The following is a 27,617-nucleotide window of genomic DNA, read 5'->3' as shown; positions in this document are numbered from 1 at the left end:
ACCAGCCAGGTACTCCATGCAGCATCATTTAAAAAAAAAAATTGTTTTTAATTGAAGTGTAGTTGACACATAATATTAGTTTTAGGTGTATAACACAGTGGTTCAACAGTTATATACATCACAGAATGCTCACCACAATAAGCGTATGCGGGTAATATCGACTGTATTCCTTATGCTCATCCTCGTGACTTCTTTATTTATAATTGGAAGTTTGTACCTCTGATCCCCTCCACCCATTTTGCCCATCCCTCCCCCTCTCCCCTTTAGAAACACCAGTTTGTTCTCTATATTTATGAGTCTGTTTCTCTTTTGTTGTTGCTGTCTGTTCTTTGGTTTTGTTTTTTAGATTCTCCATATAAGGAAAATGGTGTGTCTTTCTGTCTGGGGTATTTCACTTAGCATAATACTGTCTAGGTCTGTCATGTTGCCGTGAATGTCAAGATTTCATTCTTTTTTTTTAAATTTATTAATTAATTTATTTTTGATTGAGAGAGGGAGAGAGGGGATGAGGGGCAGAGGGGCAGAGAGAGTTTTGAGCAGACTCCACACTAAGTGGGGAGACCGATGTGGGGCTTGATCTCATGACCCTGAGATCACAACCTAAGGTGAAACCAAGAGTCAGATGCTTAACCAACTGTGCCACCCAGGCATCCCATTTCATTTTTTTTTTAATGCCTGAGTATTATTCCATTGTGTATGCATACCACATTTTCTTTATCCATTCAATGGCTAATGGAACTTAAGTTGCTTCTGTACCTTGGTGCAGCATCATTGTTTATGACTTTGTGGTATTACACGACTGCACCATCGTTTTTTATACTTAATATTTGGATAGATAGTATATATACATAGTGCAAAATATGGAAGATACAAAAAAGTACCCAGTGAAAAGTAAAGTTTCCCTCTGCTCTTAGTTCCCTCATCAGGATGCTGTCACTATTATCCATTTCTTTTACGTTGGTTCAGAGATATTTTACATAAATACAAACCAGTTTGTAATCATGTATATACACATACAAAATGACAGCATATTGTACCTTCTATTCTATACAGTGCTCTCTTTTTCTTCTTAATTAAGAGATCTTCCATAGGGATTCATAAAAATTTCCATCAATGTTTACATTTGCTTTATCTTCTACTTTATGGATCTACTATAATTTATTTAACCAGGCTTTTTTTGGGGGGTGGACACTTAGATTGTTTCACGTCTATTGTTCTATCAGTTCCAAATATGCAGTCATAGTATATATTTCATTTGGTGTAGACCACTGGGCCTGATCACTTTTTCTGGTTAAACTCTGTAAGTGAAAGCTCTCAGAGAAGATCTGTGTGACACAGAATAAGGTCAGAATGTGGTAATGTCTGTAAATCTGTTTTGTGGTGGAAATACATGAAAAGTGAAAATTCTAACTTTTACTTTTATCTTAAGAAACTTTTATTTTTTTAGTGAAGAAAGTATTGCCTTGTGTGGGAAGTGTAATTTATCTTAGTCCTGATTCTCTCCAATAAGGCAGAGTTGTTTTATTTTTCCACAGATTATGTTTTTAGATTTGGTATCAAAATACCCAGATTTACTAGTATCAACTGACCGATTGTAACCCAAAGCAACATTAAAAAAAGGAAAAGAAACACACTAGCTGCAATTGGAAGAAAATGATTCCTGAATAGGTATGAATTAAGAAAGTATTGGGAACCCAATGTTAAGCATTTGTATAATTTAGGTGGTTGCCTTTTTATGACTCAGGTTCATATTTCCTCACTAGAGTACTTGACTCTGTGTTAGAGGATAAACATGGTGTATTTCTTCCTGAAGCCTCCATTTAAGTTACAGATAGGAGCATGGGAGTTTTGAGATTGTAGTGGTTATTGTATTGTCAGTCTGTTACATCCTCATAAATTTTTGGACTAAAACAAGATTTAAAAGAGAATTTGAATTTGTGTATCACCTACTTTCTAAGAATCTGAGTTTACTTTGAGGGGAAAAGCTGGAGGCATTGATCCTAATGATCAGACACCAATAAAAATAAACTTACGTAAATTTTAAGCAATGGTGGTCACTTATGGCTTCAGAGTAGTTTGGAGATAAATGTTCATGCATTTTTATATTGTTAATTTGTAGATTATGTGATGATTTTTGTGGTAATGAAAAATCTCAGTTATAAACCTTCCAAAAGCCTATTAGCTACATTCATTCATATAGCATGGGCAAATAAACTCCTTTATGGCAGTGGACGTCACATTTTTTCCCCTATTTTTTTAATTAACATATAATGTATTATTTGTTTCAGGAGTGCAGGTCTGTGATTCATCAGTCTTATATAATACCCAGTGCTCATTACAACACATACCCTCACCAGTGTACATCACCCAGTTACTCCATCCCCCCTTCTCCCTTCCCCTCCAGCAACCCTCAATTTGTTTCTTAAGATTAAGAGTCTCTTATGGTTTGTCTCCCTCTCTGGTTTCGTCTTGTTTCATTTTTTCCTCCTCTTCCCCTATGATTCTCTGCCTTGTTTCTTAAATTCCACATATCAATGAGATGATATGATAATTGTCTTTCTCTGATTGACCTACTTTGCTTAGCATAATACCCTCTAGTTCCATCCATGTTCACATTTTAATATTAGTATCAGAATCACCTGGAGAGCTTGTTAAAAGCTTGTTTAAAACATGGTCGCCATCTCCAGAGATTGTGATGACAATAGCTCTGTGGTAAGACCTAGATATCTCTTCTTTAAACAAACACATCAGATGATTCTGGTCTGTAGACCTCTTTTTGACTATTGTTGGAGGAACCCCATTAGTTAAAAAATTTAATGGTAGGAGCATATCAAAATCTTCAGGATTGTAATTTAAAACAGCAGCATGATGCAGCAGAATGGGCTTAATTTTGAATTTGATTTGTCTTCTTTAAAGACCTATAGTTAGTAGTTGTTTGCTAAACACTGGTAATGGGAAACTTGTGCCTGGCAAGAATCATGTTGCTAGTCCATGGTCCAAGTAGAAAATAAGTATCTCAGAAGCCAAAAATACATTTTTCTTAGAAGTTAAATTGCTTTGGTTGAAGAAATAAAATATTTGATTTTTCAAATGCTAGATATAAGGGCGTTAGATTTAATTTTTATCAAGTGGGGTAATGGGTTAAATTACTTTCTCTTTCAAAATATTTTTTTGATGAGAGTGGTAAGGTTATGGTGAAACAGACATTGTCATACATGGTGCATAATTATGAATGGATGCAATTTTGGATAACATTTTGAATATATGTATTAAAATCCTAAAACAGCTCATACTGATTTACATAGTAATTCCATTTCTTAGAAACTGAAAAATAAAAAAAAATTTAAATATGAAATAGAGACACATATTATAGAATTTTTTATAATAGTAAAAAAATTGGAAACAACCTAAACATCTTACTGGGGAGATATTTAAGGAAGAAGTGATCCATTCACACAAGGAAATGCTATTTAGCCATAAAATGTCTTTAAAGAATGCATAATATAGGGAAATGCTTATGCTGTAATGTTATTAGGTAAATAAAAGCAGGTTACAGAATTGTAGATCTTTTTAAAAGACATAAGGAAATTTGGAAAATATTAATTTTCAGATTTTTATCATTGTGGGATTATTGTTTTTCACCCCATAATATGTATTCCCCCAATTTTCTATATGAACATATTTTTAATAATAAAAAAATAGCTAACAGAGATCAATATTTTGATCCTAAAAAAAGAGTTTACATAAGATACTACAGCCAGGCACTATCAAGGGATTTAGTCACATCATTTGATAGGGATAGGGAATTTGTTTATAAACAGAGAATGGGAGTAGGACTAGAGAATCCAAATTAATGGCATATTAATGGGATCACTGCTAAACCTGTTTTCAGACTACAGTTTTGCAAGTGACCTGAAGGGAGAAATATACTGTGATCCTCCAAATTTGCAACCCTTTTAGGTATGAAATGCCAGTGGAATTGGTATTAACTTTGTGAAAATTTTGAGAAACTGTATATAAGTGGGCAGAAGAGGGCTAAGTGATTTCCAGTTGGACAAATAGAAGAGTTGGTTGGCATACCCTAAAGGTTATTCATTGGAGGATTAATTGCCCCTATGCCAGGGTATTCTGAACTACAGAGTTTAACTAAAAAATGTAAATAAATTCTTAAAATGTTTAAATAAATTGGTGGGATGGGGCGCCTGGGTGGCTCAGTTGTTAAGTGTCTGCCTTCAGCTCAGGTCATGATCCCAGGGTCCTGGGATTGAGCCCCGCATCGGGCTCCCTGCTCAGCAGGAAGCCTGCTTCTCCCTCTCCCACTCCCCCTGCTCACGTTCCCTCTCTCACTGTGTCTCTTGTCAGATAAATAAATAAAAATCTTAAAATAAATAAATAAATAAATTGGTGGGTAATAAGGAATCCAAGATATTTGGATATGGCCTAACCTAAAGATTTTTGTCAAGGAGAACAATCACTTCACAGCAAAGGTTTTTTTTGGGGGGGGTTGATATAGTAATGCTCTGGATAGTTTTGGGTTAGATTCAGTGTGGCAATTCTTGTGGTTCCAAAAGCATGTTATTTTCTGTGTGAGGAGTCCTATCATAGATACATAAAAACAAATAGTATCCCTTGAGATGTATCTAAAAATAAGATACTAAGTTTTGTAAATAGCATAGCAATAAATTTTAGGTATGTGATCACAGTACAGCGTCAATAATGAGAGAAAGGATTTTGGGGAGAACTGCTGAAATGTGACTTTTTAAAATTAAATGAGATTATTATAGTTGGTAAGGCTTCTCAGAAACACTTTTCATTGTAGTGAGAAGCAGTGGTCTCAAATGCTGGTTTTTGATGAATTTTTTGCTGTTCTGCATTGAAATAAGTATCAGAACATTATAGTGAGTGTAGATTATAGTACCTACTGTATTTCATCAATTTTAAGGTGTATATTTTCCCACATTTTAACATTTCTGAAATTGAGATATTTTATAAACAATGGCAGCTAAACATCATTGTTGGTTGTGAAATAGTTGCCACTGTCTACATACATGTGAACTCGAGAATTAATTCAATTAATGCTTGTATGATTGGACAGCTGCAACCCATTGATGTTTTAGTTAACATACCATTTAAGGACCATTTATGGAAGAGATTACAACTTCCTGAGTTGTCTTCTGAAACCTGTGGTTAGTTACATCTTATGGTTACACTTTTTGTAAGATCAAGATATGTATGGCATGGGAACTTTTATAGTCAGTTGCTTGGACAAGAGTCCCAGAGGCAATAGAACACATTCATTTATATATTTACTTACTTATTTATAAAGATTTTATTTATTTATTTGAGAGAGAGAGTGTGCCAGTGCACACAAGCAGTGTGGGAGGTGCAGAGGGAGGGGGCAAGCAGACTCCCCACTGAGCAGGGAGCTTCACATGGGGCTTCATCCCAGGACCCTGAGATCATGACCTGAGCCGAAGGCAGATGCTTAACAACTGAGCCACCCAGGCGCCCCACAGAGGATGATTTTATGGGAAAACAAAGGGAACCAATGACTGTGAGTTAAATAGCAATTTAGATATTGGATTGTGAATTTGAAGACATTTTTCAGAATCTTTTTTTTATTATTCAATTAGCCAGCATATAGTGTATCATTAGTTTTTTTTTTTTAAGATTTTATTTATTTATTCAACAGAGAGAGTGAGAGAGTACAAGCAGGGGGAGCAGTAGAGGGAGAGGGAGAAGCAGACTTCCCGCTGAGCAGGGAGCCTGATGTGGGGCTGGATCCCAGGACCCTGAGATCATGACCTGAGCTGAAGGCAGATGCTTAACCATCTGAGCCACCCAGGTGTCCCATATATCGTTAGTTTTTTATGTAGTGTTCAACAATTAAGTAGTTGCGTATAATACCTGGTGCTCATCACCACCCATGCCCTCCTTAATACCAAGAATACTCTGAATTTATTTTGCTTTTTAATATATAGACATGAGTATCATAATTCATGTCTAAATAAATTGAAAAGAGCCTTTCCAATAAATAAAAAATAAATTCTAAGTGATAGGTAGCCATATGTCCTAGTTTAATTGGGAGGTTTTTTTTGTCTTTCTTAGTGGTACATAAAATAATGGTGCATGTTGATACTGCTGGTATCTTGGAGTCAATGAAATGTGGTTAATTTATTCGGTTTAAAGGACTGAGATTATTTTAAAATTGTACTCATCTTACTTTTTGGTGTTACTTATTTTATGAAGTCATGGTGATCGTAGATACATGGTTGATATGTTTTAAGTGTCCTTTCTTAGTAAAATAAAAAAAGTGGCACCCCTGTTTTGGTTCCCCCCATTTTTTTTTGAAATTTTATTGGCTTGTGAAATTCAGAGATCCACAGCCACTGTTGTAAAAAGTCTAGCGTATTTATTTTTTATTTTTTAAAAAAGATTTATTTAATTATTAGAGAGAGAAAGAGAGCACAAGCAGGGGGAGCAGTGGAGGGATAGGGAGAAGCAGGCTCTGATAGGGGGCTCAATCCCAGGACCCTGGGACCATGACCTGAGCCGAAGGTAGATACTTAACCGACTGAGCCACCCAGGCGCCCCTATCTTATTATTTTTGACTACAGGTTAATTTTTTTAGTTTGAACAGGTTTCACAGAATGATTGCCAACAAAATACTAGGTACTGACAGTGTGCTTTTGTTTGGATTTGTATTTTTTGCTTCTACTTTGTCTCTTGTTACTTTGCCTTAACAAATCCCATGGAATTAAGTTTACTGTGTTAATAATCAGGTACCACTTAAAAAAGAATGGTAAAAAAATTATGGCTGTTGGTCCATTCTTTATATATTTGGGATACTTTGAGCAACACTAGAAGGCTCTTCTAACCAAAAATGTCTCTTTTTTAGCTTGTCCTGGTGTCTGAAATTTTTATCTTTCAGCCATTCTTTGTATTTGGGACACTGACAGTTAGAAGCTCCATGAAGGCAGGTATTGCATCTGTCTTTTTTATTGCTATAACTATAGCATTCATTCCACTTCTTGGCACATAAATAGGTGTTCCGTAAATATTTATTCAATTAATAAATGAAAGCAAATGTTATTTGCGACATTGAAACATTATTGGTCATAGTTAAGCCCATGATGTGCTAATTTATTTAACAGAAGAAGAGAAGAGCTTATAGAACACATGACTTTTTTTTTTTTAAAGATTTTTATTTATTTGACAGAAAGAGAGAGCAGGAGAGCACAGGCAGGGGGAACACAAGAGGGAGAAGGAGAAGCCACCCAGGCACTTCAGAACACATGACTTTTGTTCAGAGTGAGCAGACCACTAAAATTTTTTGTTTGCAAAGAAGAATAGGAACAGCAGACCATACAGAAAAGTGTAGAAAACCATTTTGGCTTACTTCATTATATATCTTAGAATGGTTCTGTTAAGAAGTTGCATAGGAGGGGTGCCTGGGTGGCTCAGTCTTAAGCATCTGCCTTCAGCTCAGGTCATGATCCCAGGTTCCTGGGATTGAGCCCCTTGTCGAGCCCCTTGTCGGGCTCCCTGCTCATCGGGGAGCCTGCTTCTCCCTCTGCTGCTCCCCCTGCTTGTGTGCACTCTCTCTCTGACAAATAAAATAAACAAAATCTTAAAAAAAAAAGTTGCATAGGAAAAGCAGGACTGAGGAGGGGTGTGTATGTGTGTATATGTTTAATATCGCTATAGTTTTGTCACCATGAGAGTAAACTTCCTTGTAAAATTGTTTAACTCAAGTAGGATAGATACAGAAGTGTTATTAAGTTCCATTACAGTCAGTATAGCCCATTATTTATTGTTTGTTTCCTAAGGAAATAACTGAGTATTGATCCTTTGGGAACCTACTTTTAGTATCTTTTCCAAAGAAGTAAATGTCCATTTATCCCTCTCAGGGCAAGATCACACAGCTATTAGTTTTGCTAGGATTTAACAATACTTTGATTTTTCCACTCATCAGTGTGCCTTCAAATCCAGTGGTATTTGAAACACAAAGCATATTTTGTTCATCATCTTCATGTGTTAAAGATACCATTTTGCTAAGTATCAGCCTCTCTGGAAGAACTCAAATTCATTTTTTACTTGATACTTTATAGATCAACAGTTATGCAACCATAATAAACATATATGCTCAGTTGTCTTATTCAAAGATAATTAAGAAACTTGGAGTTTAGCTTTTACTTTAGGATCCTTTTGAGGAAATTTGTCCTTTTAATAGAAGAACTGCTAAAAGACCTTGATTTAGTGCTTAATTTTGTCAACTTCCTTGGAAATATTTAGAGCAATACTTATTTTAATACAAAGTTTATTCGGCAGCTAAAAATTTACATTGAAAATCTGAACTATTTTTCCTTGAGTTACTAATGAGTCTACGTAATGTATATTTTTTGGAATTGTTCTTAAAGTTTTTAAAATAAACTACATTGCTAAATTCGGAACTTTTTTGTACTTTGGCATTTTATAGGTGGACTGTTCATTATAAACTTGACTTGTTTCTGTTTATAGTCCTAAATATATGCAGAGGGATATCCAAGTCAGTAGATGTTTAATCTCAATGGATATCAGGGAAAAACAAATTAGAAGAAATAAAGGTATACTATTTCATACCTATCATATTGCCAAAGAATTAAAAATTCTGACAGTATCGAATATTGGTAAGGATGAGGGGAAATGGGAATTTTTAACCATTGCCGATGTTGGAGAAATATAATTTAAAGCCCAAACCTCCATTTCAGAAAAACCTCTCCAGAGGCAGAAGAGAACGAAAATAAGCATTGAGCCACAATGTGAAACACATCACAGTCAATCTGCTAAGATATTTCAGAGATCTAAAGAGAGCTCACCCTTTATATGGCCAGATACAACCCATTACATACATGTTCTCAAGATAAATTGTAAGTAGTGCTCAAGTCAGAGGGCTTGATAGCAACATTTCTCACATACAGTTCATTCTAAATCAGTTGGTAATTGGGGTGACCATATGTATTTGTAACTGGCTAAAAATAAACTTGTATTCTTATGATAGGAAGGTAATTTTGCAGCTGGGAGCTAGGTGGCCAGCTAGGCTATTAGGTTCCTGTCTTCCCACAAAACTGGCAGAAAGATAGCAGAAAACAGAAAGTGCTATTTCCTTTGGTGCAAATCACATTTCAAAGAGTCCTGGGTTGCTGGTTAGAAGCTTGCTTGCTTACTGACTTACTTATTTATAATTTAAAATAAGCTGTAGTTAAAGTGAGCTGTACACCCAGCATGGGGCTTGAACTCAGAGTCGCCTGATCTACTGAGCCAGCTGGGGTCCCTAGAAGCTTATTTAGCTTTTAAAAAGATTTACATATATTTCAAAGGGATAGAAAAAGAATTTACAATTACAAGTTTTCTAAAGAACGTGCTCGAAGAAAAATGTGGGGGGTTTCTCTTCCTTTCTTTCTTATTTTATTTTATTTTATTTTATTACGTAGGCTTCATGCTCAACGTGGAGCTCAAACTTACAACCCTGAGATCCAGAGCCTCATGTTCCACTGAGTCAGCCAGGTGCCCCATTCTTCCCTTATTTTTAACAAGAAAAATTAAACTTCTCATTTTTTATGCCTTTATACTGTTGGGTAAATTGATCTGGCCACTTTAGTGGGCAATTTGCAGTGTTCTGGTAGAGTTGAAGATATGCATACTCTATGATCCAGTACTTTTATTTGTAGTTAAATCCCAGAAAAACTCTTAAAAAAAAAGATTTATTTATTCATTTGAGAGGGTGGGAGAGTGGAAGCGAGTGAGTGTGATGGGGAGGGGCAGAAAGAGCAGGAGAGTGAGAATCCTGAGCAGACTCCCTGCTGAGCATGGAGCCTGACACAGGCTCCATCCTGTGACCCTGAGATCATGACCTGAGTGGAAATCAAGAGTTAGTCGATGAACCGACTGAGCCAGCCAGGCGGCCCCCAGAAAAACTCTTAATACTTGATGATAAGAGATTTGTAACATTGCCTATTAACAGTGAAACAGTGGAAACAACCAAGTGTGTCTGTGACGAGAATGAATAGATAAATTTTGGTATATTCACACAGTATAATACAGTATTGAAAGTGAGTGAACTAGAGCTACAAAATCAACATGAGTACCTGTTATCAATAATGTTGTGTACTAAATCAAATTATGGAAGAACATGCACAGTATATTTATATAATATTTAAAAATATGCAGAATAATACCTATGCAGAACAATGCATATTTTATGGATTGTATACATTAGTAAAAGTATAATGTAAAATGAAAAAGCATGATCATCTGCTGGGAGTGAGAGGGGGATGAGGCTTTAAGGTAAAATGAGAAGCTATATGAAGTAATTATCTTAAGGCTGGGAGAGCAAATTCACTAGGTTAATGTGGTATGATTTCTGAGCTTTGCTAAGGGTCTGCAGTTTATGGGTATAATTTTAATTTTAAAGTTCATGTGGTTGTGTTTGTCTTCTCATTCATCTGTACAAGTGAAGGTACTGTGTTAAGTGGAAAGTTGGTTTTAACTATGATTTGACTGTGATGGAGGAAGAGAGGAGCAAGAATGAGGGCATAGGTAAGGAAATGATGATAGTGATGGAACGTCAAGTCTCAGGCTGGGTAGGAGGGGAAGAAGAAAGGAGAGGAAGGATAGTGGGAAAAGTAACTCCAAGTCTGTTGGCAATCAGCAGATTTCTAGAAGTGAACTGGAAAGACAGGCAGTGGGGAGAGTGGGATGCTTGAAATTGAGATTTTTGACACGGCATAGTCACTGGTTATCAATGTGATCACCGGAGTAGGGACTGGAGTGGATAGAAGAAGAGGTTTTGGGTTTGGAAGTGATCACTCCATGGATGTGATTCTAGTGATTAAGGCAAGTTTTGGTGCTCTGTATACAATCATTCAGGTATTTTCTTTTCATATGCCAAGAGTCTTTTGTTCTTGTTTTATTTTGTTTAAACAGTGCCTCAAATTATAGAATCGTATTGTTGTTCTGGAATGAAGATGGTTGTAAATAAGTAAATGGATAAAAGCAAATTTTGTATAATCAGTATTTGGCCTTTTCTATGGCTTGCTTCGTAGTTGGTTAAGTTTCAAACATTAACATCCAAACTAATGATCCCACTCCCATTAAGCTATTTTAGTCCCAGATAGGTTCAATAAGGACTTTGTATGGTTGTATGTAGTACATTTCTCGGCTAACTCCAATTTCCCTCTTTCTCTTTTTATAGGACCGCAGCTGAATGCACAGCTAGAAGGTTGGCTCTCACAAGTACAGTCTACAAAAAGACCTGCTAGAGCCATTATTGCACCGTAAGTTTTAAGGGTCTTTACCCAGAATGTTTCATATATTAATTATTAATATAGAATAGTATCTACAGATGGAGCTAAAAAATTAAAAAATAAATGCTATGTTGAGCTGAAGAAATTATATTTAGTCATTTTCATGATTCCTTTGGCTTTCAATTTAACTCAAGGGTAAAGGATTGGCTTTTTTCTCAGGTGCAGTAATTTTTAAAATTTATTTTTTGGTAATAAAATTGACTTTTAAAGCAGAGGCTGATTTGCAGTACATAAACTTGATGATTTCAGGTTGATGTAAATGAGTAAGTTCTGTTTTAAATATGAAAAAGATCTACTTTAATTCGCTTTTTCCTTGTAATGAAAAAGATGTGTTAAACAATACCATGTGATAGGGAGTAGCTAACCAGATAGTTGGGGAATGGGTAGCTTTTTTTTTTCTTTTTAATGAAGAAAATCTGTGATTGTTTTGTCTTTGAATCTTAGAAGGCTTTCTAGAACTACAAGCTAACAAATACAGTTAAGAGTGTGTCTGTATGTGATAGGAATTCAGTTCGTTTTGATTTGGTTTCCAGTGCTAACTTTCAAAACACATTTTTTTAAGCACATGTTAACTGTTTTCCGAGAAGAGTAAAGGTTGGAGTTTGTCCCATTTTTTTCACAGCAGTCTCTTTTATGTAACTTCTGTTGAGTTAGGTTTGGTGCCCCGATAAATAAAAAATAGTGAAATAATGGCATCTACTTATTGAAGAATATGAGAATTAAATAAGTAAATATACACAAAGAGCCTACATTAATGTCTGGCACATAATAAGTATTCCATAAGTGCTAGGTATTTAATGTGCCAAACATTTTGTTAAGTGGTCCATTTGTATGATCTAACTTGATCTCATTTAATAGATAGGAGGTTGACTGTACCACTTATAAGGTATGTGACATACAAGTTACTCAATCTCTTATGCCTTTGTCTCATTGGTAAAATTGGAATATTAATAGTACCTCCACATAGTTTTTTGATGATTAAATGAGTTAATCTTTATAAACTTTTAGCATAATAACTTAAGATATTATTTATTTAGTCATTCAGCAAATATGTACCTGGCTAAATGCCAGGTGTTCTTCTTAGTGCTGCTTTTTGTTCATTAAGGTTTTTTGGGGGAGATTTTATCTGTTCTTTTGTTTGGGACATATTCCTGTTTTCTCAGTTTGCTTGATTCTCTGTTTGTTTCTATGTATGAGTCTTCAAAGAGTGGCCTCCTGGAGGAGATGAACCTTATCTTTCAACGTTGCCCTAGCTCTTGGTTGTCTCTGAAACCTTTGTGATTGTCTAAGCATCCTGATTTATTCTTGATAAGTCCTAGTTGTTGAGAGTGTGCCAAGACTTGTCAGTGTTCTAAAGGGGGTGGATCTCAGGCAGCCCCTAGTTATAGGCTGATTGGAAGCCAGACCCTCAGGCAGCAGGTTTTAAAATAGGTAGTCCTGTGGGACGGTAGTTGTAAACCCAGTTGGTCTTCAGACCAGGTGATCTAAAGGTGTCCTCTGGGCGACTGGCAAAAATCAGGGCTTTAGATGAGTGTATAAGCTCCTTTCTGGGAGGTACTGGCGAAATGTAGTGAGGCTTAGGGAGAGTGTAAAGATGGTGTCCCCTGGCCTACTTTGCCTGAAAGAATCTCCACAGCCTCCAGATGTGTGGCAAATGTGAAGTGTGGCCCTCAGGCTGAAGCTCTGGGACAAGTAAATAGGTCTGTTTCACAGAAAGACTAGGGATGTGTTTCAAACTGCTGTCTGTGTGGTGCCCTGGAGGCAGTAGCCTGCCAAGAACTGTCTCTCTCCAATTGTTACAGCCCTTTTGGACCCAGGAATGCAGGTCCCCCTGGCCACCAGAGCAGGTGATCAAGGAGTGTCCCCTGTGTAGACTGCATGTGCCTGCCAGCGTTAGCAGGGCCACAGGAGAGCTCATGGCTGGTGCAGACATAGCTTTCACACGGCCGTAGGCTGGGCTGCCCTGTTGGTGCTATCAGGGCAGAGGGAGAGCACCATAAAGTCCCTGCCAGTGCCTCCGTCCCTGGAAAGTCCCAACAGGCCCTGCCTCTCTGATAGATGTTTTAAGGTTAGCCAGTGAAACTCCTTCACATGTAGTCTCGGCACTTTTCAAATTGCTGCTTTTGTGCTGGTTTCCAAGGCGACTGAGTCTGCATGTGAGCCCTTTAAGAGAAGTATCTCAGTTTCCTACAGCCTTTTGGGTCTCCTGGATGTGAACCCTGTTGGTGTTCCAAGCCGGATGTTTTGGGGGTGCATCTCTCTGTTACAGTTCCCAAGGATTGGGGTACCCGATGTGGGGCATGAACCCTTCACTCTTCAGGGAGGAACTTGGGATTCGTGAGATTCCTCCTGATTGTGGGTCCCCTGTGCCAGGGGTGGGACTGCATCCTGTCTCTCCTTCCCATCTTGATGTGGCCCTTTTACCATTTGTTGCAAAGGAGCTATTCAGCTAGTTTTCATTCTTTTCCAGAGGGAATTGTTCGATATGTAGCAGTAGATTTGGTGTGTCCATGGGATGTGAGTTTAGGATCTTCCTCTGCTGCCATCTTGGACTACCCACTAGTGCTGCATTTCGAATAAACTACACTCGCTACTTTCATGGTGCTTACGTTTTAGTACTTGGGAAAACAGGCAGTAAACACATAGTTACAGGCATACATCAAAGATATTGTGGATTTGGTTCCAGACCACTGCAATTAAATGAATATTGCAATAAAATGAGTCAAATGAATTTGTTTCCCAGTATGTAAAAGTTATGTTTATACTGTAATGTATTCTATTAAGTGTACAATAGCATTATGTCTAAGAAAACAGTGTACATACCTTGATTAGAAAATACTTATTGCTAAAAAATGCTAACCATTCAGTGAGTTATAATCACTGATCACAGATAGCCATAACAAATATAATAATAATAAAGTTCGGAATATTGCAAGAATTACCAAAATGTGACATAGAGACATGAAGTGAGCAAATGTTGTTGGAAAAATGGCACCAATGAACTTGTTTGATTCAAGGTTGCCACAAACCTTCACATTTTTTTTTTTAAAGATTTTATTCATTTATTTGACAGAAAGAGACACAGTGAGAGAGGGAACACAAGCAGGGGGAGTGGGAGAGGGAGAAGCAGGCTTCCCGCCGAGCAGGGAGCCCGATGTGGGGCTCGATCCCAGGACCCTGGGATCATGACCTGAGCTGAAGGCAGACGCTTTAACAACTGAGCCACCCAGGCGCCCAAACCTACACAATTTATAAAAAAACAAAAACAAACAAAAAAACCAATGCTATCTGTGAAGTACAATACAGCAAAGCACAGTAAAACGAGGTATTCCTGTGTATTCTTTATCAGGTGGTAATGGATGCTAAGAATAATAAAGCTGGTAAGAGGACTGAGAGTGACAGGATGGGTAGGGAGGTGCTAGTTTATGTAGGATTAGTAAGAAAAGGTCTCCCTGATAAGATAACATTTGAGCCTAAATAATGCAAGAGAGAGGTTATGCAGATATCCGGGGAAAGGGTTTTCAGGTTGAGGAACAGCAAGTACAAAGGCTCTGCAGCAGGATATGCTTAGTGTATTTGAGGAAAAGCAAGGAGGACAGTGTAGCTGAAGTGACGTGTACAAGGGGAAGAGTAGTGGATGAGGTAGGCAGCGAGAGCCTAGGTCATGAGCAGGCTTTGTAGACTATTCCAACAACTTTGGTTTTTATTCCAAGTGATATGGCAAGTCATGAGAAATTTTGAGCAGAAAGGTGACATGACTTGACTTAGGTTTGAAAAGAATTGTTCTTGCTATTGTATGGATGGTCTGTTTGGTGGAAACCGGGAATCTAGTTTAGGAGGCTTACTATAATAGTACAAGAAAGAGATGACATAGTGGCTTTGATTGGGGGCTAGTGGCAGAGGTGATGAGAAGCAGTGTACTTGGGATATATTTCAAAGGTAGGACTAGTAAAGTAGAAGAGTCAGGAATGACTCTTGAGTTTTGGCCTGTGAAACTGGAAAGACGGAATTGGTTTTATACTAATAAGGGACAGACGGGTAGAGGTGGGAAGTAGACTTTAAGGTGTTTATGTAGAATCTAGGATTGTATTTTGACCATGTTAAATGTTGAGATGCCTATTAGGTATCTGTAAGTGGAGATTTCAAATGGGCAGCTAGATGTATGAGTCTGGAGTACAGAGAAGAAGGGCCAGGCTGTGTTGATATATATATATCACATTTAAAGTCTAAACAGGCTTTGGTTGCCTAGTGAGGAAAATATAGAGAAGAGAAGAGGTTTAAAGACTTAAGCTCTTCGGCAAGCTAATTTTATTTATTTATTTAAAAACAAATTTTTTTAAAAGATTTTATTTATTTATTTGACAGAGAGAGACACAGCAAGAGTGGGAACACAAGCAGGGGGAGTGGGAGAAGCAGGCTTCCCACTGAGCTGGGAGCCCAATGCAGGGCTCAATCCCAGGACGCTGGGATAGGCAGATGCTTAACGACTGAGCCACCCAGGTGCCCCTAAGCTAATTTTATTTAGAGATCAGGGTGAAGATGAGCATTTGCAAAGGAGGTGCTGAAGGAGGACCAGTGGGGCAGGAGGAAAACCAAAAGTGAGTGGTGTCTGTAGGAGGCAAAAGGATGAAAAATGTGTCAGGGAGGAGAAAATTATTTAGCTGTGTCAAATTCTGCCAATAGGTCAAATAAGATGAGGACTGAGAATTGAAGATTGGATTTGGCAATATGGAGATCAGTGGTGGCCTTGCTACAAACAATTTCTGTGGAGATGAAAGCATGATCATAGTGGGTTCAAGAATCGGAGAGGAAAATAAAGTGAGGATAGTCTTTTTTTTTTTTTTTTAAGATTTTATTTATTTGAGAGACAGAGCGCATGAGCAGGGTGAGGGGAGGAGGGAGAGGGAGAGAGACTCTCAAGCAGACTCTGCGCTGAGGGTGGAGCCAGACACAGGAACTCAGTCTCTAGACCCTGAGATCATGACCTGACCCGAAATCAAGAATCTGATGCTTAACTGACTGACTAATCACCCAGGTGTCCTGAGGGTAATTTTTTTTTTTAAAGATTTTATTTGTTTATTTGAGAGAGAGAAAGAGAGAGAGGGCATGAGCACAAGCGGGGGGAGGCAGAGGGAGAAGCAGACTCCCCACTGAGCAGGGAGCCTGATGTGGGACTCGTTTCCAGGACCCTGGGATCATGACCTGAGCTGAAGGCAGGTGCTTAACCAACTGAGCCACCCAGGCGCCCCAGGGTAATTTTTTTTTAATGGACTTTTCTATAAATCAAGGAAATGGGGCAATGGGAATATGTTGTCAGGTAAGAAATTTTACTTAAGGTGGGAGATATTAAAGTGTTTATAATATAGATGAAATGATCCAGTAGAGAAAGAAAAAATGATGTAGGAATAAAGGGGGGAAGTTTGCTTAATCCTTGATTGGGTGAGAAACAGTGATTAATAATCATTTCTTTATAGTAACTCGTGACATAGGGTCTATGTCATTCTCATCACTTTGCTGGTATTTGACTATTATGTGCTACCTTCCTAGTTAAAACTTGTTTCAAATGTGGGAACTGTGCTGAATCAACATATAATTAAGTCAAGGTTAGTTATTCATGAAAATGTAGCTAGACTTGTTTCCTTTTTATAGTTAGCTCTAAGTTGAAATTGGCAGTGGCCTGAGAAATGAAATGTTTGAGTCTAAGTTACAAATCTATTGATTTGTAAAAGATTTACAAGTTACCTTAGGTTTTAAAATGGGTATTTGAAAATAGTTTTGGCTTTGGTGTGCATGTTTCTGTTATATAGTGACTTTGTAGTTATGTTTATGCATATATAATACAATTTCCATTTTGTTAACATATGAAAACTTCAAATATAGTCAAGTTTATATATGGTTTCCAGAAGTAATTATTTTCCTTTCCAGAGGAGTTTTTTTTTTTTTAAGGTAGAAAAGCAACAACAAATATTTTATTGTTCTATAGGCACAAAAGGATCTTTGTTAAGAATATGCTTATTTAGTAATTAGAAAACTTAAAATTTTAAGATTCCTACTTTTATTTCAAATCTGGTCTATTAAAATAAACATTTTTTCTTTTTTTTTAAGATTGTATTGTTAAGTAATCTCTACACCCAACATGGGACTCGAACATACATCCCTGAGATCAAGAGTTGCGTGCTCTAGTGTTTGAGCCAGCCAGGCGCCCCTAAAAAACATTCTTTAACTTTTATAAAATTTAGCTCTCCAGGACCAGCTTTTCTTAGATTTTGCCTTCATAGGCATAAGTCATGTAAGGAGAGCCTTAAAAAACAAACAAATCAGAACCTAGAGAGCATACTTTTAAAAGTACTTAATTGCTTATTTGTATATTGATGTAGATTAAATAGAATAACGTCGTTAAAGAATAAACATTGACCCATAAACCCAACTATTGATCAATCTTAATGATTCTTATCTATATGGCATATAGACAGGTGTAGTTGGGGGATTCAAAAGATTTAATTTGATTTAAAAATGTCCTTTGGTTGAATTTAGGACAGCTTTACTTGTCTTGTATAGGAAACAGTATGTTGCCCAGGGATATATATTGATATGATCTAATGAACTAGAAGTTCCAAAAGCCTTCCTACCTGACTGCCAGATACCTTGATGCCAAAATTGTTGTTTATCTTGCAGTATGCAGGGATAACTCCGCAACCCTTAGAATGGAGCTGTACGTTAAGTATGTATCATTTAAGAAACCTCTTATTGAATATAAGAATGTAATCAGATAATTGGGAGGGGGCTTGCTTATTATACAATAAAGCAGATACTGTGGATATTGTGGCCGTCCTCATACATTTAAACTAGAGTTTGATTTGTTTTTAGTAGTGAACCTAGTAGGAGTAGTATGGAATAAAGGATACTTTCACTTTTCTGTGTACCCTTCTTTATTGTTTGACTTTTTTATACTGTCTGCATGTATTACTTTGAACATAAAAACTAGTTTAAAAAATTTAAAAGCTAGGCAATATTTATATAGAAGACCAGTTTACATATAGTGAAGTACACCTGTTCAGCTCTACTGGTGTATATGGTGAGACAATGAATCTTCATAAATCATGTAATTAATTTAAGTTACTGGAGATGTGCAACTTGTTTATTTCTAGTCCTTGTTTATTTTAAGCAGTAGGTTATTCATGGCAGTATCTCAGGTCCTGTATATTCTGGCAGTAAAACAATCTAGATATACAGCATTGTGGTTAGTTTATTCTTATTTGACTTGAATAACTTTAGTAACTTTCCTTAGTTCATAGTATTGTTTAGTTAATATTTGTGAGATTCCATTTTGTAAGAATAAAATATTCTGAATAATGACTTTCTAACCTGGACATTTTTGGGGATATAATCATCTGATATTTTTTTATGAAGCAGGAATCTTGAGGGCCCCTGAGGAATGCCTGTAAATAAAAGAACAAAAGACGAGGTGTAGCGAAACAGAATGGAGAGGGGCAATGTGAGGCTGTTGCTTCTGGAAACTGCTTAGAGCCAGTTGTTGTTCAGGTGGATCCCATATGCTCACAAGTGTTTTTAAATTTAGTTTCTAGCTTTCTAGATCCTAGCTTACCTTAAGTAGATCTTGTAGACTTTTCTTATTGCTGCAGGAGATAATTTCATCGGTCCAATCTTCTCATTTCATCTAGTTCAATCTTCTTATTTTGCATTTTTTCTGCTATTAAGTAGAACTAGGACTATGAGAACCTGATTTTGTTGAATCCAAAGGTTCTTCTTTTCTTTTTTTGTTCTCTATATCCTCCTTGATGAAAAGTCTCATAGAATGCATGGTAGACTTTTGGCATTCACACTTTATGCTATTCACCTGTAACCTTGAAGGTCTCAGAATGAACAAGTGAAAGTCCATGTCATGTAGTAATTGGTAATTTTCCTGACATAAGAATTTAAATTATACCCACACTGCAAGGTTGCTGTGTGGGAAACTGTCATTTAACCAGTGAATGACCATAGACAATGGCCTTGCATCCTCATTTGATTGCAGTTCTGTGTGGGGGCACAGAAATTCTGGAAGGTTAGGAACTGGACTTGGTGATATAAATGGTCTGCTGTGAAGGAGTAAAGGGAGAAGCAAAATTACCCTGTGTTACAGGAAGGATCAGTTTTTAGAGGCATGGTTTTAGTCTAATGAGAAATTTTAGATGTTAAAGTATAATTTTGAGTTTGCTTTCATTGAGGTTACATTGGGAACCAGAATGACCTGGAAAAGCTAGTAGGGATGACTTTGCATTAAGGTTTTAAGAGCCTGTGAAATACTGATTGAAATACACTTTCACGATGTATATTCAGTTATCTGTAGGGCTCACGTTTTCATTGCTCTTCTGACTATAATGCACAAAAGAAAAAAACCTTAGATGGTCTCTTAGTGAAGCCTCTTTTATTATGCATGATCCCTTAATGAAACCTTGTTTCCACATATATTTAGAATCATAGATTCTCTTAACAAGAGAAGGGTCTAGGAGCAGAGGATCAGTGGAGAGATTTTTGATTATTACCATGGCTCTCTTCATTACCATGTATCTGGGCCAGGATAAAGGAAAGTACTAGAAATTCTTGTCTTTGGCTCTGATCTTGGTCCTTTCATGAAGTAGAGTTTCTCATGATTTGGGTTAAGAAGGATGGTACACTTAATGATTTTTTAAAAAATACTCTGCCCTATATTCTCTATTCAAGTTGACACTCTCCCTCTCTTTTTGCAACTATTTTGTCTTTATTTCAAGCAGACTTTTAAGCCCTCAAGTTCAGAAAGGACTGAAACCATTAAATCTGAATTCTATTATAAAACATATTAACTCAGTTAATCATGGTTTGAAAACCACCCACCTTCCTACAGTCTTATAGGATATATGGTATTCTTCCAGTTTTTAAGGTTGTTGATTTTCCTACTGCATGGAAACCTTCCCTTCTTCCTTAAGATATATAGAGGTCTCTTATGGTAGTTAAGAATGGGTTCTGGAGCTCCACTGCCTACCTTTAAGTCCTGGTGTGGCCACTTACTATTTGTGTGACCTTGAGCAAGTTTTTTAACCTTTCTGCTTTAGTTTCTTCATCTATAAAAGAAAAATAATAATTCCTATCTCAAAGGGTTGGTGTGAGGATTAAATGAATTACTGCTTTGGATTACATGGATGAGTGACACAGAATAAGCTTTCAGTAAATGTTAGTTATTACCATTATCATAATTATCCTCTGTCTTCTCCTCTTTCTCATCTACTCAATACCTACTTGGTCACTAAGATATGTCAGTTTTTCTTTTTAGATTGTAGAACATTCATGTATCATTTCCCACTGGCACTGGGACCTTTCTAGACCATGAGATTTGCTACCTCAGTCTCTGGTTTCCAAGAGAGCCATCACTTAACACCTCCTGCCTCTGATCTCATGTTTTTCCGTACTAGACTACTAATAGTTTTGTATTGTCACTACCCTGCTCTGGAGTGTACAGCAGTTTTTCAGTAATTTGTTTTATCAAGCCCAGACTTCTCTGTCTGTGGCTTAACTCTCCTTCTTGTTCCACTCAGGCCAGTTTCATATTTTCTCACATCAGACACTTGAACGTTTGCTCATGTTCTTCCTTCAACTTTTATGCCCTTCCTTTGTGCCTTTACCTCTCTACTCCTAGTATTTCTATTCTACCAATACTTTAAGAACCTAGTGTTTCTTTTTTTTTTTAAGATTTTATTTATTTATTTGAGAGAGAGAGAGAGAGTGAGCAAGAGAGGGACAGAAGGAACAGGGGGAGGGGAGAGAGAGAGGGACAAGCAGACTTCCCACTGAGCAGGGAGCCCACCACGGGGCTCAATCCCAGGACCCTGGGATCACTACCCAAGCTGAAGGCAGATGTCTAACTGACTGAGCCACCCAGGTGCCCCAAGAACCCAGTGTTTCTAAGACGACTTTCTGGGCTTTTAAGAACTACACGTGGGTAGGAACAGGATTGGTAGAATTGGGAGATATTTGTGCTGGAAAGACTGATTGAGAGAGAGATCAGAGTATGGACTGAGGGTCAGGGCTTTTAAATTCAAGAATGGCAAACAAGAATTGAAGTCTGAGAAGCAGATCTAAGATGGAAGGACCAGTTTAAACTGTAAGGATTGGGATGGGGAGGGATGGGCTCTGAGTGACAGCTGAGAGCAGAGCAGTATTGAAAACATGAGAAGTTATTTAGGTTTGAGACAGACCAGGACAGGTCCTGATGGATCAAAGGATTTTTAAGGTCCACATATGGGGCAAGGTAGCATATTTCTGAACTGATAGGGGGAGCCAGTTATGTTAAGATCAGGAAAAGTTGTTAGGAATCTGAAGTAGTCAGTATTGGGATGTTGGGCACTGGAAGACTGGGGACATAACTGGAAAAAATTGAGCCCTGGTTAGGCTAGAATATCAAGATCAGGAAAACCGAATGTGCTGAGCCATACAACAACTTACATGTCTTCTGGCTAAGATTAGAACTGGGTTGTGAGAATATTGCTGTCCTGAAGCAACTTGATAGGCTCTCTTGTGCCAGAGGTATACGGATAGAGTATACTACCATTAATCCAACCAGTAAGGCCTTCAGTGATTTCAGGGTGTTTAGTGTAGGTCCCACATTACTTAACTCTTGATTAAGCATACTGCTATCCTATATTGCTGTGATTGACTTATGTGAATTTCTTTTTCTCCATTCATAGTTTAAGCTAGATCAAATGATGACCCTTTTAAAAACAGAGCTCTGTTGTGGTAGAATTAACATACAGTTGCATGTATTTAAAGTGTATAGTTGGATACATTTGAAGTATGTATACACCTGTGAAACCATCACAGTTAAGGTAATAAACATATTCATCATCCTCAAGTTTCCTTGTACCCTTTTGTAATTCTTCCCTTCTGTACCTCTCTGCCTCTTCTTTCCACCCATACCCATTGACTTACTCTGTGTTGCTACAAACTAGTTTTTATATTTTAGTGGAATTTTGAACTCTTTCTATCTGGCTTTTCTCAACATATTTCTTTCTTTTTTACCATCTTTTTTTGCATAATTATTTTTGAGTTTATCAGTAGTTCATTCCTTTCTCTTGCTGAAGAGTACTCCATTGTATGACTATACCTCAGTTTGTTTATCCGTTCACCTTCGGAGGAATATTTGGTTGTTTCCAGTTTTTGACTGTTGCAAATAAAGCTGGGATGAACATTTGTGTACAGATCTTTGTGGTTATAATGCTTTTAGTTTTCTTAGAAGTGGAAAGCTGGGTCCCATGGTAGGAGTATATTTAACTTCTTAAGAAATTGCCAAATTGTTTCCAAAAGTGGTTGTAACATTTTATATTCCCACAAGTGTAGCTTGAGTTTCAATTCTACATCCTTAGCGTACTTGGTATGGTCACTCTTTTTTTAATTTTAACTATTCTGCTGGGTGTTTAGTGGTAGATTTTTGTAGTTTTAATTTGCCTTTCCCTAAATGATATTGAGCATTCTTTTATGTGCTTATTTGCCATTCCAGTATATTCTGTTTTGAAGTATTTGTTCATATCTTTTCCTATTTAAAAAAATTGTAGTAAAATACATATAACATAAAACTTACCATCTTAGGCATCTTTATTTTTTATTTTTTTAAAAAGATTTTATTTATTTGAGAGGGACAGAGAGACAGAGAGAGCATGGGAGGGGGGAGGGTCAGAGCGAGAAGCAGACTCCAGTTGAGCAGGGAGCCTGATACGGGACTTGATCCCAGGACTCCAGGATCATGACCCGAGCTGAAGGCAGATGTTTAACTGAGTGAGCCACCCAGGTGCCTCAACATTTTTTTTTTTTAAAGATTTATTTATTTATTAGAGAGAGAGAGAGAAAGAGTGTGCGTGTGGGGGGGGGAAGAGGCAGAGGGGCAGAGGGAGAGAGAGAGAATCCTCAAGTAGTCTCTGTGCTGAGTTCGAAGCGTGACTTGGGGCTTGATCCCAGGGCCCTGAGATCATTACCTGGGCCAAAATCAAGAGTCAGACGTCTGTTCAACCAACTGAGCCACCCAGGCATCCCCCATCTTACAGTATAGTAGCATTAAGTACAGGCACGTTATTTTGCAACCAATTTTCAGAACTCTTCGTCTTGCAAAATGGTTATCTGTTTTAAGTATTGGGTTTGTTTTGAAATTTCTTTACATATTCTGATATAAATCCTGTGTCAGATATATGCTTTGCAATTATTTTCTCCCAGTCTTTGTTTTGTCTTTTCAGTTTATTGTGTAGCTTGAAATCAGCTAAGGCAGGAATTAATTACTCCACATTAATTGGAAAATTGCTACAAATCAGGGCTTGATTTATTGTTTGTTGATTGTCTATACTTAAGAAATGAGGAAAGTGTTAATAATGCAGATTAAACTTAAAATTATGTTGTGTCCATAGCCGTTACATTATAAAAAGTGTAAGAAAGTATGGAAGGAAATATTCCTTCTAATACTGGAAAACTGTTATCTAATCAGCAGAGAACTCATTCAGGTCAGACATATGTCTTCATTGTTCCAGCCTTGTCAGTTGCAACCATCACTTGGCTATGGTTATAAGAATTAGCGTGAAAGCATTCTGTGACAATCAATTGACTGTGTGGAATTTGTGATAAAGAGAATTATGTATTTTTCGTTATTTGTAAATTGTGTGGTACATATCTTTTTATCTCAGTAGGGTTTATATTAAGCTTATGTACACATGTATACATTTTTTCTTTTTTTTCTGCAGAGACAGTTGTTAAATATTTACCAGCATACCACTGGCCACACACTAATAAGTAAGCGCCAGGAAAATGTGTTTTAGACTCATGTAACTTAAATGAGTCAAGAAATAAAAATGAGGTCAGGAAACAAAGTCATTCCATAGGTGATAAGAGAACCAAATCTAATTCTGAGACCAAAAAATGAAAGGGATGAGTAGTAGGGAAAGAAAATGAAAAGCACAATACACAGAAGGCCAAGTCAGTTCTCTTATTACTAAAGACACAGAAGAAGTGAGTTATTTTCTTCTAGGAGTTTTATGGTTTCAGGTCTCACAGTTAGTTCTTCAATCCATTTGGAATTTATTTTTGTGTATGGTATAAGAAAGTGGTCCATTTTCATTCTTTTGCATATAGCTGTCCAGTTTTCCCAATACCATTTGTTGAAGAGACTGTTTCTTCCCTATTGTAAATCCTTGCCTCCTTTGTTATAGATTAATTGACCATATAAGCATGGATTTATTTCTAGGCCCCCTATTCAGTTCCATTGATCTGTTTTTGTGCCAGTACTGTACTCCCCCCCGCCCCCCAGCTGTAGGCGTTACATTAACATTTATTTGTTGAGCTTTTTTTTTATTAATTTTATTTTATTATGTTATGTTAGTCACCATACATTACATCATTAGTTTTTGATGTAGTGTTCCATGATTCATTGTTTGCGTATAACACTCAGTACTCCATGCAATATGTGCCCTCCTTAATACCCATCACCGGGCTAACCCATCCCCCCACCTCTAAAACCCTCAGTTTGTTTCTCAGAGTCCATAGTTTCTCATGGTTCGTCTCCCCCTCCAATTTCCCCCCTTCATTTTTCCCTTCCTACTATCTTCTTCTTTTTTTTTTTTTAACATATAATGTATTATTTGTTTCAGAGGTCCAGGTCTGTGATTCATCAGTCTTACACAATTCACAGCGCTCATCATAGCACATACCCTCCCCAGTGTCCATCACCCAGCCACCCCATCCCTCCCACCCCCCACCACTCCAGCAACCCTCAGTTTTTTCCTGAGATTAAGAGTCTCTTATGGTTCGTCTCCCTCTCTGGTTTCATCTTGTTTCATTTTTTCCTCCCTTCCCCTATGACCCTCTGTCTTGTTTGTCAAATTCCTCATATCAGTGAGATCATATGATACCTTTCTTTCTCTGATTGACTTACTTTGCTTAGCATAATACCCTCTAGTTCCATCCACGTCATTGCAAATGGCAAGATTTTGTTTTTTGTTTTTTTTTTTATGGCTGCATAATATTCCATTGTGTGTGTGTGTGTGTGTGTGTGTGTGTGTGTGTACACACCACATCTTCTTTATCCATTCATCTGATGGACATCTAGGCTCTTTCCACAGTTTGGCTATTGTGGACATTGCTGCTATAAACATCGGGATGCATGTACCCCTTCAGATCCCTACATTTGTATCTTTGGGGTAAATAGCCAGTAGTGCAATTGCTAATACCATACTCTTTTAATTACTATAGCTTTGAAATCTGGGATTGTGATATTCAGCTTTGCTCCTCTTTCTCAAGATTGCTTTGGCTATTTGGGGTCTTTTGTGGTTCCATACAAATTTTAGTGTTATTTGTTCTAGTTCTATGAAAAATACTGTTCGTATTTTGATAGAGATTGCTTTGGCTGTAGAAACATTTTTCTAGATATCTCTTTAGGCAAGGGAAACAAAAGCAAAAATAAACTATTGAGACTATACCAAAATAAAAAGCTTTTGTACAGCCAAAGAAACCATCAACAAAACAAAAAGTCAGCCCATTGAATGAGAGAAGATATTTGCAAATGATATATCTGATAAGGAGTTTATATCTAAAATATATAAAGAACTTCTACAACTCAGTAACAAAAAAACCAAATAATCTGATAAAAATGGTCAGAGGACCTGAGTAGACATTTTTCCAAAGAAGACATACAGATGGCCAATAGACACATTGGAAAGATGCTTAACATCACTAATCATCAGGGGAGTGCAAATCAAAACCACATTGAGAAATCACCTTACACCCGTTAGAGTGGCTAGAATCAAAAAGCCAAGGAATAACAAGTGTTAGCAAGGATGTGAAGAAAAAGGAACCCTCTTGCACTGTTGGTGGGAATGCAAATTGGTGTACCCACTGTGGAAAACAGTATGGAGGTTCCTCAAAAAACTAAAAGTAGGGGGGCGCCTGGGTGGCTCAGTTGGTTAAGTGTTTGCCTTTGGCTCAGGTCATGATCTTAGGGTCCTGGAATTGAGCTCCTCATTGGGCTCCCTCCCTGCCCAGTGGGAAGTCTGTTTCTCCCTCTGCCCCTCCCCCTGTTCATGGACGCTTTCTCTCTCTCTCTCTCTCTCTCTCTCTCAAATAAATAAATAAAATCTTAAAATAAATTAAAAGTAGAATTGCCACATGATCCAATAATTCCACTACTCGGTATTTACCCAATAAAAACGAAAACACTGATTTGAAAAGTTACGTGCCCGCCCTACATTTATTGCAGCATTATTCACAATAGCCAAGATAGGGAAGGAACCCAAGTGTCCATCAGTATAGATGAATGGATAAAGAAGATGTGATACACACACACACACACACACACACACACACACACACACACACACACACACACAATGGAATATTAGTCATAAAAAGAATGCGATCTTGCCATTTGCGACAACATGGATGGACTTAGAGGGTATAAATGCCTAGTGAAATAAGTCAGAGAAAGACAGATACAATATGATTTTACTCATATGTAAGATGTAAAAAAAAAAAAAAGAACAAAGGAAAAAAAGAGACCAAAAAACTGACTATTAAATACAGAGAACAAACTGGTGGTTGCCAGAGAGGGGGATGTTAGTGGGATGATGGGTGAAATAGATAAGAGATTAGGAGTATACTTCTTGATGAGCACAGAGAAATGTATAGAATTCCTGAAACATATATTGTACACCTGAAATAATGTAATACTGTATGTTAATTATACTTAAATTTTTAAAAAGTATAAAAATTAAAAGAAATTAGAAAAAGAAGGTGGATTGTTATTGTAGGGTATTTGTTTTTGTCTGATTTGACTTGCTCTCGGTCTATTGCCATGTAATAGTCTGCTAACAATATTGAAGAGGAATGTTCAAAACTCATATATTATTAGTATTACATTAGCAACTTCAAGTAAGCCTGGAATAGCTAAATATAATTTGTTAAGACCAAAAAAAATTACAAAATACTTTTTAGAATTTAAAATTGGAGCATAGAACAATTATGTGTTTTCTGTTGTCTGCTAGAATTTGCACTATTAGCTACATTGCTTTTTTATCTATACACTCAATTCTGTAATGTTTAGTGTAGTTATATTTCTTTCAAAAGGTTCTTTCTTTTGAGAATATCTTGATTTTGAATCTGATGATTAAGTTTAAAAACATTTTGTTTTGTAGCCACGCAGGATATACGTACTGTGGGTCCTGTGCTGCTCATGCTTACAAACAAGTGGATCCCTCCATTACGTAAGTA

At 37.1% G+C, this 27,617-nt stretch overlaps 1 protein-coding gene across 3 annotated transcripts in view; it reads left to right on the top strand.

Moving 5' to 3' along the window:
• MEMO1 (mediator of cell motility 1) overlaps nucleotides 1–27,617 on the top strand; it is a 118,519-nt gene that overhangs the window by 44,686 nt on the left and 46,216 nt on the right. For all 3 annotated transcript variants that reach the window (XM_028117193.2, XM_028117192.2, XM_028117194.2), the window contains 2 exons: nucleotides 11,234–11,315; nucleotides 27,542–27,610. In XM_028117193.2, coding sequence (XP_027972994.1) covers nucleotides 11,234–11,315; nucleotides 27,542–27,610 — 151 coding nt within the window. The remainder of the gene's footprint in view (nucleotides 1–11,233; nucleotides 11,316–27,541; nucleotides 27,611–27,617) is intronic.

Source organism: Eumetopias jubatus, unplaced genomic scaffold, assembly GCF_037043125.1.
Source record: "Eumetopias jubatus isolate StellerSeaLion01/CBP00866 unplaced genomic scaffold, mEumJub1_p1.0 scaffold_9, whole genome shotgun sequence".
Taxonomy (NCBI): Eukaryota; Metazoa; Chordata; class Mammalia; order Carnivora; family Otariidae; genus Eumetopias; species Eumetopias jubatus.
Note: the sequence above shows the minus strand (reverse complement) of the source record. Positions and strands in the feature narration are given on the sequence as shown.